Below are 20,870 nucleotides of genomic sequence, written 5' to 3'. Positions count from 1 at the left end.
AGCTAGCAGCTGCAGTGATGAGGCTTGAGAGGAATCATGAGTAGGAGGATTATGTGTACCTATCTAGTACATGACAGTGTTGTTTCCCATCTTTTTAGGATAACAGCCATGCTGCTGTGTTCCTCATGGGACTGTCCCACATGGTGAAAGGACTTGAGGGACAGAATGTAGCCTGTAGAATGTAGCCTATAGAATATTGTATTGTAAGTCATAGGAAATGTGGGCTGAAACTGAAAAGAGAGAAAATATGTAGGCTGTGTAATGCATTGAAAGTAATGTATTGGATAGTGTATACATAGTTCTCTATATGGATAACATGTACAGTGCCTTTAAAGTATTCACACACCCTTTTTCATATTTTGTTGTTACAACCTGAATATAAAATGGATTAAATAGAGATTTTTTTTGTCACTGGCCTACACACAATACCCCATAATGTCAAAGTGGAATTAAGTTTTTAGAAATTTGACTTGTTGACATGCTCTTCTCCTACCAACTGAATTGAATTAAAATGAAAAGCTGAAATGTCTTTAGTCAATAAGTATTCAACCCCTTTGTTATGGCAATCCTAAATAAGTTCAGGAGTAAAAATGTGCTTAACAAGTCACTCTGTGTACAATAATGGTGTTTAGCATGATTTCTTAATGACTACCTCATCTCTGTACCCAACACATACAATTATCTGTAAGGTCCTCAGTCGAGCAGTGAATTTCAAACACCAATTCAACCACAAATACCAGTGAGGTTTTCAAATGCCTGGCAAAGAAGGGTAGATGGGTTGGTAGATGGGTAAAAATAAAATAAAAGTAGACATTGAATATCCCTTTGAGCATGCTGAAGTTATTAATTACACTTTGGATGGTGTATCAATACACCCAGTCACTACAAAGACACAGGCGGCCTTCCTAACTCAGTTTCCGGAGAGGAAGGAAACCGCTCAAGGATTTCACTATGAGGCCAATGGTCACTTTTAAAACAGTTACAGAGTTTAATGGCTGTGACAGGAGAACTGAGGATGGATTGTAGTAACTCCACAATACTAACCTAATTGACAGAGTGAAAAGAAGGAAGCCTGTACAGAATACAAATATTACAAAACATGCGTCCTGTTTGCAACAAGGCACTAAAATAATGTGGCAAAGCAATTAGCTTCTTGTCCTGAATACAAAGTGTTATGTTTGGGGCAAATACAACACATTACTGAGTACCACTCCATATTTTCAAGCATAGTGGTGGCTGCATTATGTTATGGGTATGCTTGTAATTGTTAAGGACTGGGGAGTTTTTCAGGATAAAAAAAAGAAACGGAATAGCGCTAAGCACAGGCAAAATCCTAGAGGAAAACCTGGTTCAGTCTGCTTTCCACCAGACACCTGGGAGATGAATTCACCTTTCAGCAGGACAATAACCTAAAACACAAGGCCAAATCTACACTGGAGTTGCTTACCAAGAAGACGGTGAATGTTCCTGAGTGGCCGAGTTACAGTTTTGACCTAAATCTACTTGAAAATCTATGGCAAGACCTAAAAAAGGGTTGTCTAGCAATGATCAACTACCAATTTGACAGAGCTTGAAGAATAATGGGCAAATGTTGCATAATCCATGTGTGGAAAGCTCTTAGAGACTTACCCAGAAAGACTCACAGCTGTAATGGCTGCCAAAGGTGCTTCTACAAAGTATTGACTCAGGGGTGTGAATACTTATGTAAATGAGAGATTTCTGTTTCATGGTCAATAAATGTGCTAACATTTCTAAACTTGTTTTCACTTTGTCATTGTGGGTAGATGGGTGAGAAAAAAACATTTATTTAATCCATTTTGAATTCAGGCTGTAACATAACAAAATGTGGAATAAGTCGAGGGGTATGAATACTTTCTGAAGGCACTATTTCAGCCTTCTTTGATGGAATTTTAAGTGAACCTACAGCATTGTAACGACTACATCCCACCTACACTCTTGTCTACAGAACAGACTGGTAGTACTATTCTTTTGTGAGATCTTCCTGTAGGGAAGTCAGTGGCCACATTTTTGCAAAAGCAGTCGTTCTTGAGCGTCTCAGGAATTCCTCTGTCTGGAGGAGTCTCCCAGGTTGCATCCCAAATGCACCCTATTCCCTATTTAGTGCACTACTTTTGACCAGAGCCCTATATCCCCAGGTCAAAGGTAGTGCACTACATAGGGAATAGGGTGCTATTTGGGATGTTTCCCAACGCAAGCTGTGTGTTCCAGGGAGATTGATGTGTGCTGTATGGAGATGATGTTTATGCTTAGGCAGCGAGGCAGGCTTCACAAACACCCACCCAGAACCATATTGTGGTCTGTATAATGAGTCACTTCTGAATTTTGCTCATCTAGTGCTTTAGCTCCTGGTGCCTCCAGTTAACATGGAGCTGTAGTGGAGTGTGAACCAGAAGAGGTGTGTGTGTGTGTGTGACTGTTTAGTTATCGACAGTGTTTACACTGCATGTTTCAGGAGGTCCACGGGGCAGCGATTGCAAATGCTGCTGTCATGTCTGCTCTGCCTCAACCCTTCGTTGAGTGACCGGTTCAGGAGCTGAGATTCATGCCTGATGCCTTTTACTTCCTGTCGTTGCTGTCCTTTTAAAAAGCTTTCACAACCTCCTTATGACTGCGGGGAAACAGTAGTCAAAGCTGGTGGAACAGAAACACGAAAACATTACTGTTCTCTTTCCCCGAAAAGCCCCTCAGAAGGGATTTTACCAGACATGACTAGTAAACAGACTACCTGTATGCAGGACTATATCATACAACTCAGTTGGTCTATAATTTGATATCTACACCTGACATCTTAGTGGACTCCCTCTTCCTGTTTCCCTGCATTGTAGCTGGGTTTGATCATGTTCCTCCTCCTGCATAATCCTCCAACTGTTGTGGGTGGAGAGTTGTGTGGGTGAGTGACCTCATGGTACTGTAAAGGGCTTTGGTCTTGGAGAGAATGTGTCATTCAGTATCTGCAGGGTATATTTTACTCACTCACTTCTCCAAGCTGACTGCCTTGCCTTTTGATGTGGTTCTACTGCCTCCACTGAAAGAGGATAATATACTTATCAATCTGGGACTGTTGCAGTTTGTGGGTACATTGTCATTCCCCCTCTCTCTTTTTGTTTTGATAATGTCAGGGCAAAGATTACTACAAGCAGTTTGTGTAACTGTGGCAACCCATGACTGAACAGACATGTTGGAGAGGTGGGCTGTCAGTAGCTATCAGGTCGCAGGTAGGAGCGACTAGAGGTAGATGCCAAGTATTTATTTAGGACCAGGAGAGGCTGATCCTAGATATGTGCCTGTGGGCAACCTTGACTACACGGAGCGTCGAGAGACAGTGGGTTGAGAAGATGTGGGAGGCTGTAACAGATAGTTGATAGATGAGGCAGGAGATGGCCTCTGTCTTGGTCCTTCTCTAGTTACCCTCCAACAGGTCTGGGGTCAGAGGCTCCTCTCCTCTCTGGGTGAAACCTTACCTCTGTGTTTAATGCTGCTGCCTACTGACAGACCACCTGACCCCAACTCACACACATGGAATGCAGTGTGTAGCCCACTGTGTGTGTATTTGTTGATGGAGGGAATCCAGATGCCGTGCTAATGAGATACATGTGAAGCTGATAAATCACCAAGGAAACCAGGCAGCAGGAACACCACATGCAGCAGGAACATGCAGCAGGAATAGTCACCACACACCACCTAACTTCTGCAACAGTGTGTGTTTTTGTCTTTTGATTGTACATAGTAGGTTTGCATGTGTGGTACCCATGCACTGAAGCACTGGCGTACTGTCTCTCTACCGCACCTAGAGCCCTGGTCCTCACACACTGAGCACCCTTTGGTGTTTCTTAGGACTACACAATTCTGTACACAAGCACAAGAAGGGCTGTGTCCACACACTCCATCAAACTAACATGGCCCACCCTGTTTAGTCTGAGAAGCTCATGTGTGTTTCTGTAATCATTCATGTGGGGTCTGGCTGCATGGAGAAGATGGTCTGACATCACTTTTTTTATTTATTTTTTTATTTCACCTTTATTTAACCAGGTAAGCCAGTTGAGAACAGGTTCTCATTTACAACTGCGACCTGGCCAAGATAAAGCAAAGTAGTGCAATAAAAACAACACAGAGTTACATATGGGGTAAAAAAACATAAAGTCAGAAATACAACAGAAAATATATATACAGTGTGTGCAAATGTAGCAAGTTATGGAGGTAAGGCAATAAATAGGCTATAGTGCAGAATAATTACAATAGTATTAACACTGGAATGCTAGATGTGCAAGAGATGATGTGCAAATAGAGATACTGGGGTGCAAAAGAGCAAAATAAATAACAATATAGGGATGAGGTAGTTGGGTGGGCTAATTTCAGATGGGCTGTGTACAGGTGCAGTGATCGGTAAGGTGCTCTGACAACTGATGCTTAAAGTTATTGAGGGAGATAAGAGTCTCCAGCTTCAGAGATTTTTGCAATTCGTTCCAGTCATTGGCAGCAGAGAACTGGAAGGAATGGCGGCCAAAGGAGGTGTTGTCTTTGGGAATGACCAGTGAGATATACCTGCTGGAGCGCAGACTACGGGTGGGTGCTGCTATGGTGACCAATGAGCTTAGATAAGGCGGGGATTTGCCTAGCAGTGATTTATAGATGGCCTGGAGCCAGTGGGTTTGACAACGAACATGTAGTGAGGACCAGCCAACAAGAGCGTACAGGTCACAGTGGTGGGTAGTGTATGGGGCTTTGGAGACAAAACGGATGGCACTGCACATAGACTACATCCAATTTGCTGAGTAGAGTGTTGGAGGCTATTTTGTAAATGACATCGCCGAAGTCAAGGATCGGTAGGATAGTCAGTTTTACGAGGGCATGTTTGGCAGCATGAGTGAAGGAGGCTTTGTTGCGAAATAGGAAGCCGATTCTAGATTTAACTTTGGATTGGAGATTCTTTATGTGAGTCTGGAAGTTGAGTTTACAGTCTAACCAGACACCTAGATATTTGTAGTTGTCCACATACTCTAGGTCAGACCCGTCGAGAGTGGTGATTCTAGTCGGGTGGGCGGGTGCTAGCAGCGTTCGATTGAAAAGCATGCATTTAGTTTTACTAGTGTTTAAGAGCAGTTGAAGGCTACTGAAGGATTGTTGTATGGCATTGAAGCTCGTTTGGAGGTTTGTTAACACAGTGTCCAATGAAGGGCCAGATGTATACAAAATGGTGTCGTCTGCGTAGAGGTGGATCTGAGAGTCACCAGCAGCAAGAGCGACATCATTGATATACACGGAGAAAAGTGTCGGCCCAAGAATTGAACCCTGTGGCACCCCCATAGAGACTGCCATAGGTCCAGACAACAGGCCCTCCGATTTGACACACTGAACTCTATCTGAGAAGTAGTTGGTGAACCAGGCGAGGCAGTCATTTGAGAAACCAAGGCTATTTAGTCTGCCAATAAGAATGCGGTGGTTGACAGAGTCGAAAGCCTTGGCCAGGTTGATGAAGACGGCTGCACAGTACTGTCTATTATCAATCGTGGTTATAATATCGTTTAGGACCTTGAGCGTGGCTGAAGTGCACCCGTGACCAGCTCGGGAACCGGATTGCATAGCAGAGAAGGTACGGTGGTATTCGAAATGGTCGATGATCTGTTTGTTAACTTGGCTTTCGAATACTTTCGAAAGGCAGGGCAGGATGGATATAGGTCTGTAGCAGTTTGGATCTAGAGTGTCACCCCCTTTGAAGAGGGGGATGACCGCGGCAGCTTTCCAATCTCTGGGGATCTCAGACGTTATGAAAGAGAGGTTGAACAGACTAGTAATAGGGGTTGCGACAATTTCGGCGGCTAGTTTTAGAAAGAAAGGGTCCAGATTGTCTAGCCCAGCTGATTTGTAGGGGTCCAGATTTTGCAGCGCTTTCAAAACATCAGCTGTCTGAATTTGTGTGAAGGAGAAGCGGGGGGGGCATGGGCAAGTTGCAGCAGAGGGTGCAGAGTTGGTGGCCGGGTTAGTGGTAGCCAGATGGAAAGCATGGCCAGCTGTAGCAAAATGCTTGTTGAAATTCTCGATTATTGTAGATTTATCGGTGGTGATAGTGTTTCCTAGCCTCAGTGCAGTGGGCAGCTGGGAGGAAGTGCTCTTATTCTCCATGGACTTTACAGTGTCCCAAAACTTTTTGGAGTTAGTGCTACAGGATGCAAATTTCTGTTTGAAAAAGTTAGCCTTTGCTTTCCTGACTGCTTGTGTATATTGGTTCCTAACTTTCCTGAAAAGTTGCATATCGCGGGGGCTATTTGATGCTAATGCTGTACGCCACAGGATGTTTTTGTGCTGGTCAAGGGCAGTCAAGTCTGAGGAGAACCAGGGGCTATATCGGTTCTTAGTTCTGTATTTTTTGAATGGGGCATGTTTATTTAAGATTGAGAGGAAATTACTTTTAAGGAACAACCAGGCATCCTCTACTGACGGAATGAGATCTATATCCATCCAGGATACCTGGGCCAGGTCAATTAGGAAGGCCTCCTCGCTAAAGTGTTTTAGGGAGCGTTTGACAGTGATGAGGGGTGGTCGTTTGACCGCAGACCCGTTACGGACGCAGGCAATAAGGCAGTGATCGCTGAGATCCTGGTTGAAGACAGCTGAGGTGTATTTAGAGGGTATGTTAGTCAGGATGATATCTATGAGGGTACCCATGTTTAAGGATTTAGGGTTGTACCTGGTAGGTTCGTTGATAATTTGCGTGAGGTTGAGGGCATCTAGCTTGGATTGTAGGATGGCTGGGGTATTAAGCATATCCCAATTTAGGTCACCAAGCAGTACAAACTCAGAGGATAAATGGGGGGCAATCAATTCACATATGGTGTCCAGGGCACAGCTGGGGGCTGAGGGGGGTCTGTAGCAAGCGGCAACAGTGAGAGACTTATTTCTGGAAAGGTGGATTTTTAGAAGTAGAAGCTCAAACTGTTTGGGCACAGACCTGGATAGTATGATAGAGCTCTGCAGGCTATCTCTACAGTAGATTGCAACTCCACCCCCTTTGGCAGTTCTATCTAGACGGAAAATGTTATAGTTGGGGATGGACATTTCAGAATTTTTGGTGGCCTTCCTGAGCCAGGATTCAGACACTGCTAGAACATCAGGGTTGGCAGAGTGTGCTAACGCAGTGAATAACTCAAACTTAGGAAGTAGACTTCTGATATTTATGTGCAAGAAACCAAGACTTTTGCGATTACAGAAGTCATCAAATGATAGCTCCTGGGGAGTAGGAGTGATACTGGGGGCTACAGGGCCTGGGTTAGCCTCTACATCACCAGAGGAACAGAGGAGGACTAGAATAAGGATACGGCTAAAGGCTTTAAGAACTGGTCTTCTAGTGCGTTGGGTACATAGAATAAAGGGGACAGATTTCCGGGTGTTATAGAAAAGATTCAGGGCATTATGTACAGACAAGGATATGGAAGGATATGAGTAAAGTGGAGGTAAACCTAAGCGTTGGGTAACAATGAAAGAGATAGTATCTCTAGAGGCATCAATTGAGTCGGTCTCTGAGTGTATGGGCGGAGGGACAAAGGAGCTAACTAAGGCAGGTTTAGCTAGGCTGGGGGGTCTACAGTGATATAGTACAATTAGAAATAACCGAAACAACAATAAACTAACCATGTTTGGGCTGAGGCTAAACATAAACAGGATGTAGTACCGTAAAAAGGAACAGTCCAGCAGATATCAGCTGTATAGCTGAGTTATCATAAGGTCCGGTGGTGAAGCGCTAGTGAGTAAGAGGCCACGGCTAGCGTGTGCTACGTCCGTTTTGTTGTAGCCAGCTGGTAGCGATGAATCCGGAGTTAAAGGTCCAGTGATTCAGTGATTCCGGCGGAAAAACTGATATGTTCTGGGTCGATAACGCGCTGTGCAGACTGGCCAAATATCCGGTGATCAATGTCCAGTGATTAAAAATGGTTCACTAAGCTATTGTTCACAGGCGCTCTGTGTAAAATGGATGAATCATAATCCGCTACATGCTCCGGGAATACATTAGAACGTTAGCCTCAGTTTATCAAGAAGATATTTAGGAAGCCTGCTGCGTCACTCACTGTTAGCTTCACACCAGATGTGCTCTCTGAGTAGTTTTTTTACCACGTCTTTCTCCCCAAACAAATCCATCTAACTTGCAGTAGGCCAATTTGAGTTCATCATGGTTGAATGTAGAATTGGCCATGGGGGTTAGATTTCTGCAAAATGAAACCTGATCAAATCTGAGGTAGATGTGATTCTATTCCAACCTTCATTGTGTTAACCCGAGGACATGTGCTATTGTGCTGTTATAGAGCCAGCCCGACATTATATGATGAAGCTGTATTGTATTGGTGGACACACAGACAGACACACACATACAGTATTGTATTTGCGACCACATTGATGTGTTCTGTCCGTGTATTGAATGCCCATCCCAGTGGCCCTCCAGTGTTGTAGTCTCCTATTGTATTAGAGACCATGTTCCAGAAACCAGGCCTGGGGATTCCCAGCAGGACTAGGCTTATCCATTGATCTATTGAACTACATGGTCTCTTTCTCTCGCTATGTACTCTATCCTCCTTTCTCTCTCTCTCTCGCTCTCGCTCTCGCTCTCGCTCTCCATGCTCTATCCCCTTTTCTCTTTCTCTGTTCATCCCTCTCTCACGCCTGCTAAATGAGGTGGGTCACATTTCACCTTGGGTTGTTTTCCTTACAATGTTTTGTTGTTGACCATGAGTAGGCTTATATGCTTCAGCTACTAGTCTGCTTTCAGATATTCATAAGCCTACAGATATTATTCTCAACTATGGTCATACTGATGCCTATGGGTTGGTGATGAGGAATAAACGTATCCTTTATTAGACATTGAGATGTATGATAAATGTGAATCAGGTGTGTGAGTCTCTTTCTTTCCTCGCTCCTCTCCTTGTCAGACAGCGCTTGGCTGGAGGTGACCTTGGTAGCGCGGAGCAGGCAGAGGTCCTTGCCTGTGTACTCGTCTCTGCCTGCCTGGCTTGGCTGGCTGCAGCCCTTATTGACTGGTGTTAATTGAATGGATGTGGTCTGGAGGACAGGACAGGAAAAATGACAGGTGGATATATAGGGGTGACGTCACAGTAGCAGGGAGTCCGACATGGATATGGGGTCATCTGGAAGCCAAGGGCTGAGCCTGCTCACAAACAACCATAAAAAACACCCCATTTACTTACCTACTGTAAACCTAATAATCTGAACATTATCATAAAGAACGATGCCATTATTCTACCTTATAATTTCACTGGACATGTCCATTGTACTTTCCATATCCCTTTCTCCCACAGTGGGATTGTTTGCAGTGTACTGGAAGGTGTTTCAAAATCTTACTAGATCTCAGCAAATCCTTCCTCGTCTGAGTGAGGGAATAGAAAGGATAGCAGGCTGGTGTGGTCATCCATGTTTGATAGCAGGGGATCCTCTCGTAAGCCTGCCGCAGTCGTCTCATGCCAAGTATATCTTATGTCAAAATATTTTTATTTATTATTGCAATAATAAAGACTTGTCTAAATGATGAGTGACGGTTGGTTGTTACTAAGAACATTATTGGTGACAAGCTCAAAATTAAATTAATTTGGAACCACAACAATCGTTTTTTTAGCAGCTAAATAAAATTAATGTCAGTTCTCCAGTTTGATGCCAGTCATTTCATTTTTTAAGGCTCCCTCTGGCAGCCTAATAAAGAGATATAGATGTTTCAGTTTATTGCTAATTTCTGTCAACATGGATTGGGGGGGACTGTGGATGATCTTCATTTGTTAAGAAGGGGGAGGAGTTAAGTATGTGTAAATACTGTCAGTGATTCTATTTAAACTGACCTGTCGAATACCTACGCAGTATTCATATTATGAACTAGGATAAATATAGATTACATAACTATTATAATAACCATAACCTTTATGCTATTATGCCTCAATACCTACTAACATTTACATTACATTTTAGTCATTTAGCAGACGCTCTTAACCAGAGCGACTTACAGGAGCAATTAGGGTTAAGTGCCTTGCTCAAGGGCACATTAACGTCATTTAGCAGACGCTCTTAGCCAGAGCGACTCACAAATTGGTGCGTTCACCCTATAGCCAGTGGGATAACCACTTTACAATTTGGGGGGGGGGGGGGGGGGGTTAGAAGGAATACTTTATCCTATCCCAGGTATTCCTTAAAGAGGTGGGGTTTCAAATGTCTCCGGAAGGTGGTGAGTGACTCCGCTGTCCTGGCGTCGTGAGGGAGCTTGTTCCACCATTGGGGTGCCAGAGCAGCGAACAGTTTTGACTGGGCTGAGCGGGAGCTGTGCTTCCGCAGAGGAAGGGGAGCCAGCAGGCCAGAGGTGGATGAAACCACCTTGACAATACATACTGCCAATACCATAATAATGCATAGATTATCTCAAACCAAACTAGTATGCCTCAAATTAGATTATTCTAGACAAGTGGGAAACCACCGTCTTTAATTTTTGGCATTTTGACAAACATTCATATTCACCTCTGAACTTGAACACATCTCACAGAGGAGAAAGATTCTGTGGGTCCCCATGAGTGTCCGTGTGCAGGGGTACGAAGGCCTAAGGGATGCAGACGAGGTCAGTGTAAGGGGGTAACGGGCATTAACTGGCCGTGTCCGAATACCCATACTTGTTTAATAGTATGCGACATTTCGAAAATCAAGTATACTTTAAATGCCCGGATGTCATACTCATTTCAGCTTTGACAACCACTGATCATTTACATATGGGGATGCGCTACCGAAATCAACGAATAGTGGGGAAACAACGTAATCGTGCATGACGCATTCTCTATGCGAGAAAGGAATGTGTGGTTTAAATGCCAGTACGTTATACTCATTTTGGCTCTTCATATAGTAGAATTCGATGCACACTTTTCCATAATGCATTGTAAGAGATGGGCTGCGAGTGATAGGCCCTAGTTCTCTTCAAGTAGCCAAACAACAAAACTAGGCTACTTTATTGGGAAGATGCCAAATAGCAAAGCTTCTGCAGTGGTGTTCGAATGTAGGATAAGTGGTATTTGTTCTCAAAATGATCACGAGTATTGTATCGTAGGCTACATCTTTGAAAACAAATACATATATTTTTTTTATTATACCAAATGTGGATTTCTGTTTTCTCATTGAAAAGTGTTTCTTGTTTTCTTGGCCTTCGTCAGAGCTTTTAAACTAAATACTAAACCATCTTTTGATTTCTGAGTTTCAGGAATGTGGCTGCGTTTATTGATGTCATGTTAATCAGGCCTTTTGATTTGAACATATGCATTGTTTTAGTTTTGTAAGCTAGGCTACCTATTTAATTTATGGATCAAGCATTAGCAATCATTCTGATCTCATTCCCGATGATTAGTGCTTTAGTTTATGTTGCTGTCCAGCGGTTCTGAATTTGCGATCCACCCGACTGTCCACGTTTTTCTGTGCAATAGCCTTTTTATAACAGGCATTTGAAAAGTTTTGGTGTGTGTACTAGGCTAATTGATTTAATTTATATATGTTACAGCACTTTGGTTTCACTAATAAAAATGTTGAAATGGCACAAATGATCTGTTTCTGTCTTCAGACCTTTTTAAATAGGATAGATGGGCTATATGGGCTACAGTATAGGTTGAATGTGATAGTCTGCCTATAACCAGCCTGAGTAGGCCTATAACTCCATTCCTATTCCAGTTTAGAGAAATGTATTTAAATTAGAATTAAGCTATTATCAGGCTGGTTAATGCGATACATGTCTGTTGAATTTGGAAAAATCCACCCGCACTAGGCCCCGCCCCACCTACTCAGCCAGTCATAATGCATACTTTTTACAAAACCGGTACATGCTAAAAAGGATGCGACGATGAGTACATAGTATGTAGTTTAAGTACGCTAGTATGGGTATTTGGACACGGCCTCGGTGCACTTCCACCATGGCCTTGTTAACCTCTGACCCGTCAGCACAGAGAGAGGCCTTGTGTCCCTGGAGGACCAGGAGAAGTGTTCTGTTTGACAGGTTAACCTCAAGGCCAAGGCTCCACTCTCCTTCTCTGAACAGAGGTGCTTTTATATCTGTGAGATTCTCTGTATTGGGAATGGCAGGTAGATAGTTCTATAGATCGTTGGAGAGTGATTTCCTAACTTGAGCAGGTTGTTCTGGTCAATCCGGGAGGTTGTACATGAGGTAGGCAATCCTCCCCTTACTCTGTGTCTAGATATATAGACTGTTGATTACAGACTTGAACCCTCTGAGTGTGTATCAACCAGGTGCAGTTACTTATCCTTGTCAGACACAGAGTAATATGCAGGATATGTTCTTTCAGTCGTCTCTGAGTGGCACATGGCTTATTTCTGTCTGTCTGGGTTACAGATAAATTGAATTTCAGGTTGTCTGAGTGGCTGCCCGGTCTGCCTGCTCAGTGACAGACAGACCGACGGCGGTGTTCTTCTCACATTGTTTAAATCCAGACACAGACATCACTTCAGTTTTGATCCCCTTCGTTTTTCCTAGACAACAGATGGACTGTATTTGAAAACTTGTGAATTTGTCATAGGCTCTAACTCACAAGAATGAATTCTGTGAAGTATTACTAATGCAGTGCGGTGTGGTCACACCTGTCTTAGCTTCATGGAAAATAACTAAGTAGATGTATTTTCTTTGTTCTCATATACTGAGCTCACCCTCCATTCTCCCCAGGTGTAGACGCACCCCCCACACCGCCCGCCAAGATGGTGGCCCTGTCGCTGAAGATCTGCATCCGCCAGTGCAACCTGGTGAAGACCATGCAGTTTGAGCCGTCCACAGCCGTCTACGACGCCTGCAGAATCATCAGAGAGAGGGTCCCCGAGGCCCAGATCGGACAAGGTACAGTCACAACACACAGACATACAGGTGAAAGCAAGGGCACCACATGGCTTTCACCTGTCCAGTCATGTCTTAGCACTGATTACCTCAAGGAAGGGAGGATGCACTTTAGAAGAATTCGAATGGTACCTGCCTCTCAAAACCACTTGAAATAAGTGCTTAGAAATGCATAATTCATCCTAATGCTAATGGACACTTCTATTCCTGTTGTCTTCCAGCCTCAGACTACGGTCTGTTCCTTTCTGATGAGGATCCCAGGAAAGGCATCTGGCTGCAGTCAGGAAGAACTCTGGATTATTACATGCTGCGGAACGGGGTAAAAACCTACCTAAAGCATACCTACAGTAACCCCTAGTGATCTGACCAGTCTTATACTGTAGCGAGGGTTCTATACTGTAGCGAGGGTTCTATACTGTAAATGGGGTTCTTTGTAGTTGTTGCCATGGAGAGAGTATGTAAAGTATGAGATGTATGGTGCTGGTGAAAAATGTTGACAGATCACATACTTTAACACACACACGCCACACACTGACACTACTCTTGATTGAAGTCTGTCCGAAAAGATCACACACACCAAACATGTGTTCATAGGATGTGTTTTCCATTGGTGTTTTCTCTCTAAACAAGTGCTGTGTGTTTAAAGCAGGATGAAGTGCCAGGCCTGTTGGAATGACAGAGTATGTAGTTCAGAGGCAAACCATTTTCATATTGCTGTGTGTGAGAAATGAGAGAGTTGTGAGGAAGGAATAGGCAACCGTTAAATTAGATCCCTCTCTCCTTCGACTGGCTAAATGTTTGATCACTCGCTCTCCTTTTCGCCACATTCACAGTTTCTTTTGCTCTCTCTTTCTCTTCTCTCTCTCAGGATATCCTTGAATACAAGAAGAAACAGAGACCATTGAAGATCAAAATGCTGGATGGGGCTGTGAAAACCATCATGGTGGACGACTCCAAAACCGTGGGAGAGCTGCTAGTGACGATATGCAGTAGAATAGGTGAGTGGTCCATTATTTGTAAAAACACCTATCATAGGAAAGCTAGTGGGTTGAGGTTGTCTCAAAGTGATGATGTGCAGTAGAATGTGAGTCTGCTTCCTTTTTACTACACTTAATTCACCTTAACAATTAACCTGGATTACATGATTTGTTTTAACACCTGTCATATGAGAGCCAGTGGTTTGAGGTTGTGTCTGAAAGCGTTTCCCTGTGATTTCAGGCATCACCAACTACGAGGAGTACTCTCTGATCCAGGAGGTGATGGAGGAGAAGAAGGAGGATGGGACGGGCACCCTGAAGAAAGACAGGACTCTGCTCCGAGACGAGAGGAAGATGGAGAAACTCAAAGCCAAGCTTCACACAGACGACGACCGTGAGTTTAGGCCATAGGGTCTCAGTTGAGGCTAAACGTCTCTACATTAACTTTTTAGTCATTTAGCAGAAGCTCTTATCCAGAGCGACTTACAGGAGCAATTGGGGTTAAGTGCCTTGCTCAAGGGCACATCAACATAATTTTCACCTATTTGGCTTGGGGATTCAAACCAGCGACCTTTCGGTTACTGGCCAACGCTCTTAACCACTAGGCTACCTGCCATCTCTACAAATGGCCAATTTAATTTCCCTCAACGTTATTTTTTGATCATTCAACCAAGTTGATAATTTGAGGAAAATGAGCCAAATATGTTTTGAATAAAGTTAGCAGTAGCAGGATTATTTAGTTGTTAGCTAACTTGCATCTGCTATCCTTGAACATATTGCTCTGTCGTCTGTTCTGAAAATACATTTTGATACATCTGCGTGTTTCATAAGAGTTTGGACAGAAGCAGCAACATTGCCGATTTATTGATTTGACAGCCATTTGTGGTTAAGGCATTATTTTAATAGAGATTTGAGTTGGATACTGTATCGCACATCAAATAGTATTTTCCTCCTTTTTCCTGAGCAGAAGTGTCCATTTCCCATCTGCTGTAGGCAATAGACATCTGTCTTGGCCTGCTGTGATGTGTTCAGTCATACAGGCCATGGACAGGGCAGCTCCTCTCCAGCCTCTAGATATTGGCACATCCATCAAACTGATGGGCAGCTTAACACCACTATTGACATTATCACTACCCCCCTTCAGGGGAACACTGACGCCAACATGGATTTGGGTTTAGTGTTTTACAAAATATTGAGTTAACCCTTGGGTTGACTATATTGGAGAGAATTATGTTTAGATTTGTAAGTTTATTGAGAACATTTGAATCTGTGCATTTATGAGTTAATCTCAGTATTGATGTGTGTGTTTTCAGTCAACTGGCTTGACCACAGCAGAACGTTCCGTGAGCAGGGGGTGGAGGAGACAGAAACTCTTCTGCTCAGGAGGAAGTTCTTCTACTCAGACCAGAACGTGGACTCACGAGACCCGGTCCAGCTCAACCTGCTCTACGTCCAGGTCTGACCCTCACTGCGGTCTCTCCTCTCCTACTGTTTTTAACATGTCTCTCATCCTTTCCTCTTCCCTCTCTCCTATTCTTTCTAACTCTCTCTTTTCTTATCTCATCCTTCTCAGTAACTCTCCATCACTCTCCACCACTCTCTCCCTCCCCTCTCCTTACCTCTTTCCTATCTCATGCCCTCTCCTCTGTTCTATTTTCCCTGCATAGTAGTCCGCAATTAAGCTCTTCACCAGAAACGTGCTGTAATGGATGAATTTTGATGGATAGAGAACATCTGTTATTCTCGATTTAGCTGGTCATAATAATAATTGCACACACACACACACACACACACACACACACACACACACACACACACACACACACACACACACACACACAGAGACAGCCAGAGCTGGTGCTTCACACTCTGATGTGCCTCATTATCACCACAGCAATGATTACTGCCTCAAGTTGTGTGTGCACGTATGCATATTTGCCTGCATTTCTAAATCATTTCAGTCAGTGCATTTGCGATGTATTGTATTTTGATGTGTGCAGCTGGCATATTGAATTTGTGTCATTGTCAAGTCATGGTGTGACTGTGACCCAATTCCCTTGTCTGCTGACAGTGTCCTCTTCTTTGTGACATATGGTCCTAGGGGTCCTGCCTGGTCTTTAACACACACCTCTCCTCTGACCTCTGCTCTTCCTCAAAAGGACTAAAGCACCACTTCCATTGCTAGTCATGTTGTGCTGTCTGTGTGTAATTACCTGTTGTTGTAGTGTGTAAATAGCTGTGAGAGATGGTTCAGCCAGATAAAGGATATGGTTCAATTAGCAGGTAAATGAGACTCCGCAGGCTCTCTGTTCTGTGCTCATAGTCTCTGTATGAGATTAGTCTCTATCAGGCTGATGGACTGTACAACATCCATAAAGGGATCAGGGTTCAGATGAGGTCATTAGAGGTACTAGTGTTAGAGACGTCTTTTGTTTTGATGGGTCACCATGGAGGGGGTCAATTCCATCATTTCAGGATGTGAATTGTGTTTCCCATTCAAGAATGTAAAGAAAATGGAATCAGACACTCCATATTACTGGTGATATATTGGGTTTCATTTTCATCTCTTACCATTCAAGAATTGAAACATCCTTGGAGAACTTTGAGTGGCGTCTCTTATGATGGTGATTATATTGAACATGTGTTCATTTATCTGTCTCCCAGGCACGAGATGACATCCTGAATGGTTCTCACCCTGTGTCCTTCGACAAGGCTTGTGAGTTTGCAGGGATTCAGGCTCAGATCCAGTTTGGACCGCACATAGAACACAAACACAAGCCTGGATTCCTGGAGTAAGCATCACTTCCTTCTGAAGACTACTTTAACTTTACATAAGGAGAAGAATGATGGTGATGATGAACAGGGCGATTATGATTTTTATCATGAAGGCGATGCTATTCAATACAATTAAGACATATAGCTGGAAGGAATGAATTATTTCAGGGTACTGATAGAAATGTACTATTTCAGGGTACTGAGAGGAATGTATTATTTCAGGGTACTGATAGGAATGTGTTATTTCAGGGTACTGAGAGGAATGTGTCATTTCAGGGTACTGAGAGGAATGTGTTAGTTCAGGGTACTGATAGGAATGTGTTAGTTCAGGGTACTGATATAAATGTGTTATTTCAGGGTACTGATAGAAATGTGTTATTTGTTTTCATATTACAAATCCCCACCACATGAAATTGGGTTTTGTTGTTGTTTTAAGCCAGCAGACTTTTCATGGTTTTATGTATGAACTCTCAACCTGTACCTACCTTTTAATTTATTTTAGCCTCAAGGAGTTTCTACCTAAAGAATATATCAAGCAGCGAGGGAATGAAAAGAAAATCTTTCAGGTTGGTCCAGTTTGTTTATGAATCTTATATAAGTAGATATTGCCATTTTATCTTCAATTAATTAGCTTGTTCCTGAATTAATTATTTGAACTTTGGGTTCCTATTCTGTTAATAATTCTTAGTCCCATACAACTGCTGATAGTCTAAATAAAATGATAAACTGAGTGGTTCGAGCCCCGAATGTTGATTGGCTGAAAGCCATGGTATATGAGACCGTATACCACGGGTATGACAAAACATTTATTTTGACTGTTCTAATTATGTTTATAACCAGTTTATAATGGCAATAAGGCACCTCTGGGCTTTGTGGTATATGGCCAATATACCACGGCTAAGGGCTGTATCCAGGCACTCCGCGTTGCGTCGTGCGTAAGAACAGCCCTTAGCCGTGGTATGTTGGCCATATACCACACCCCCTCATGCCTTACTGCTTTAATATATTCCTATTCTATTTTCAAACTCACAGGACCACAAGAACTGTGATGAGATGACAGAGATAGAAGCTAAAGTAAAGTACGTGAAACTAGCCAGGTCCCTGAGGACGTACGGAGTGTCTTTCTTCCTGGTGAAGGTAAGAACTTGTGTGCATGTCTGTAGCACTAGCAGGTGTGGAAACGAGTGGTTTACAGCTGAATAACAGCAGCTTTTCATGTTCTTGCAACACCAAGGCCTCCAGTTGGCCTCTTTGATATCAGAGGAATGTCTTCTCTTTGGAGTGAACAAAATCCAATCCCACCTGAGCATTAGGTTTAAGACCAACCAGATGACAGAAATATGCTCATCTGGCTTCTACCAAAGTACACATTTTCTAGCCTGGTCCCAGATCTATTTGTGCTGTCTTGCCAGCAACGACCATAGGAGTTGGCTAGTGCAGTACAAATAAGATCTAGGACCAGGCTAGAAAAACTCTCTGACATCATTATTCAGACTCCAGATCAAAAAGATGGAGTCACACCTTCCTAGTTAAGATATGGCAGAGCAACACAGGGCAGTGTGCTAATGATTTGAATGAATTAGACTGAGGAAATATTGCACATTTCATAGTTTCTGGCACACCCATTAATCTTATGTAGATGTGAGCTAAACATAAGTGTTAGACACGTTTCATACAAATGCTTCATATCAGGATATAGACGTTCAAGTAGAAGTTCAAGCAATACGTAGAAGTGAAGAACAATCAACTTTTTGATTCAAACACATCACACAGAGATTTATGAGAGGGTAATATAAAGACAAAGAAGTCATAGTTGATGGATTAAAACGGCTCTGGTTGAGGTGATAGAACTGTAGTAAAGCAGTGAACACACACTTACTCCCCCCATCACCTCCGCTGTGAGGTTCAGTGTGTTCCTGGAAAGTGACCAACTGTGTGCCTGCAGCCTATGCACTGGAGTATGGCGTAATGATTATTTCCCTGTGAGCAGGGAGAGAGTGCCCACCTGGAGAGTTAACTAGTGGCTTCTGGCTGCTCCTCTGCCAGGCAGGGTCTGTCCTTTTGGCTGCAGCCCCCATAGGGAGATAAGAGGGGCCTATCCTGGTCCCCCTGGTCGTCACCCCTCCAGTTCGCCTGGTCCCCCCGCCCCCCTTGTCGTCACCCCTCCAGTTCCCCTGGTCCCCCTGGTCGTCACCCCTCCAGTTCCCCAGTTCCCCTGGCCCTCACCCCTCCAGTTCCCCTGGCCCTCACCCCCTCCAGTTCCCCTGGCCCTCACCCCCTCCAGTTCCCCTGGCCCTCACCCCCTCCAGTTCCCCTGGTGCCCCCGGCCCTCATCCCTCCAGTTCCCCTGGTCCCCCCAGCCCCCTGGCGCTCACCCCTCCAGAGCCCATAGAGACCCACTCCGCCAGCAAGGCGGCGTAGAGCAACTCTTAAACACTCCTCACCTCTGTCCCTGTGTCACTCCCAATCAACTCTCCCTCTCTCCCTCTGATCAGTCAGAAAAGCCACATGAGATAGAGAGAGAGAAGGACGCTATTTCTATTTTAGGAAAGTGTGAGCGTAAGGCAGTCCATGATGCTTGATGGATTAGACATATTAAGGACTATCTTAACCGTTCATGTGAATACGAAGTTTAAGTAGCTTTTGGTTGCTTATTTCGCTCTGTTCTCTAATGAAGCTTTGTTGCTTTTTATTTTCCATTGTTTTCCATTGACTGTTTGTACTTGTATTAGAAGATGAATAGTATGAATGAGTTGTGTATTTTGCACTGTTCTCTAATGAATGGTAGTTGTTGCTTATTCTCCCATCGTTCCCCAATAAGGTTTTGTTGCTTAATATTTCCCATTGTTCTCTCATGGCTGTTTATAGGAGAAGATGAAGAGTAAGAATAAGCTGGTCCCCAGGCTGTTGGGGATAACCAAAGAGTCCGTGATGAGGGTGGAGGAGAAGACGAAGGACGTGGTGCAGGAGTGGCCCCTCACCACCGTGAAGAGATGGGCCGCCTCGCCCAAGAGCTTCACCCTGGTGAGAGCCGCAGTGTGTGTGTGTGTTCGTGTCTGTGTGTCTGGTAAGACCCCCTTCCTCAGTGCTGCCGCCTCTACTTCCTGTAGTCCACTACAAGACTGACAGGACTATAGTGTGCCGTACCTGTATACAGTACACTCAGCTTTGAGAAAAACAATCCATTTATATCCTTATATTTCAACTTTTCAAACAGACTTCCTTTTTGCGTCAATGGGCCAATCTGCTTGTTAATAAACTGTCCACAGTGACCTCTTGTATATTTTATACGCAAACACCAATCATTATCTGCCCTCTATCATGTATATCCTTTGTGCTCTATTCTTAGGTAGATTACACTTAGATAGGCTCTGAGTAAAGAAAATGTATATCTGAATGTTTCTCATCTCATAAACAATTAGTATAAAGACTCTTCTCTTCATTCATTCAATTGTTCAACTTAATTTATTGAACAAACCCCCTTTGTCTTGCCTGCCAATGACTGCCCTTTGTGACTTTACTAAGAGTCAGTGAGTAAAGAAATACTTAATCTAGAATATCTCTTTTTGTAGACATCCTCTCTATGTTGATACAGTTGAGGAATGTTCCCTCTGTGACTGTGTCCCTAATGGCACTCTATTCCCTTTAAAGTGCACTACTTTTGACCAGATAGAATAGGGTGCCATTTGCTATGCAGCCTCTGTGCATTGATACTGAGGAAGCTATTGAAGTTAAGCTGTGCCTTTTGGTGAATGCTTTGAAATATATTCATACAATTTTATTCAACCAATCATGCATATTCCTTTGTTGGGATGCTTTCATCCATTTTCAAACACCTGCTGGCAGGGTCAGATCAGTTTCATATTCTAAAAGATGACGTCCAGAAATATGACTAAAAAATATAGCAGGATACTCTATGAAATGTCTCCTGATATTTAGCATCCAAAGTGATTTTCTTCTTTCGCCATACAGTTTCTTCCATACAAATTGTGCCTTATGCGGCTCTAACTGTAATTGGTTTAAGCTGACTGTTGCTACAGCCTGCTAGCAGTTTGACGTCTAGGCTCCAGCAGCACAATGTCTGCCGTCTGTTATAACTAACTTATTCCATACGTTCACATTAATCCCCACACACTGAGCCAAGTCCTCTATATAAACAAATGACAAGCAAGAGCCACTGCAGTGGTTGGGATCTTGCTGTTAATATTATTCCACTAAGAAATGCTGTGTACAGTTTGGTA

The 20,870-nt window shown here is 43.5% G+C and overlaps 1 protein-coding gene across 1 annotated transcript in view; it reads left to right on the top strand.

The window, feature by feature from the left end:
• The window catches only part of LOC311114786 (talin-2), a 119,414-nt gene that overhangs the window by 51,351 nt on the left and 47,193 nt on the right, over positions 1 to 20,870 (top strand). The window contains exons 3-11 of the mRNA XM_084190024.1: positions 12,713 to 12,880; positions 13,099 to 13,196; positions 13,746 to 13,875; positions 14,096 to 14,248; positions 15,168 to 15,310; positions 16,519 to 16,646; positions 17,132 to 17,195; positions 17,662 to 17,766; positions 19,498 to 19,653. Of these exons, the coding sequence (XP_084046150.1) occupies positions 12,745 to 12,880; positions 13,099 to 13,196; positions 13,746 to 13,875; positions 14,096 to 14,248; positions 15,168 to 15,310; positions 16,519 to 16,646; positions 17,132 to 17,195; positions 17,662 to 17,766; positions 19,498 to 19,653 (1,113 nt within the window). The 5' untranslated portion in view covers positions 12,713 to 12,744. The remainder of the gene's footprint in view (positions 1 to 12,712; positions 12,881 to 13,098; positions 13,197 to 13,745; positions 13,876 to 14,095; positions 14,249 to 15,167; positions 15,311 to 16,518; positions 16,647 to 17,131; positions 17,196 to 17,661; positions 17,767 to 19,497; positions 19,654 to 20,870) is intronic.

This window comes from Coregonus lavaretus (genome assembly GCF_964263955.1).
Source record: "Coregonus lavaretus genome assembly, contig: HAP1_SCAFFOLD_467, whole genome shotgun sequence".
In the NCBI taxonomy this organism is placed as follows: Eukaryota; Metazoa; Chordata; class Actinopteri; order Salmoniformes; family Salmonidae; genus Coregonus; species Coregonus lavaretus.
This window is presented reverse-complemented; position numbering and strand designations above follow the sequence as displayed.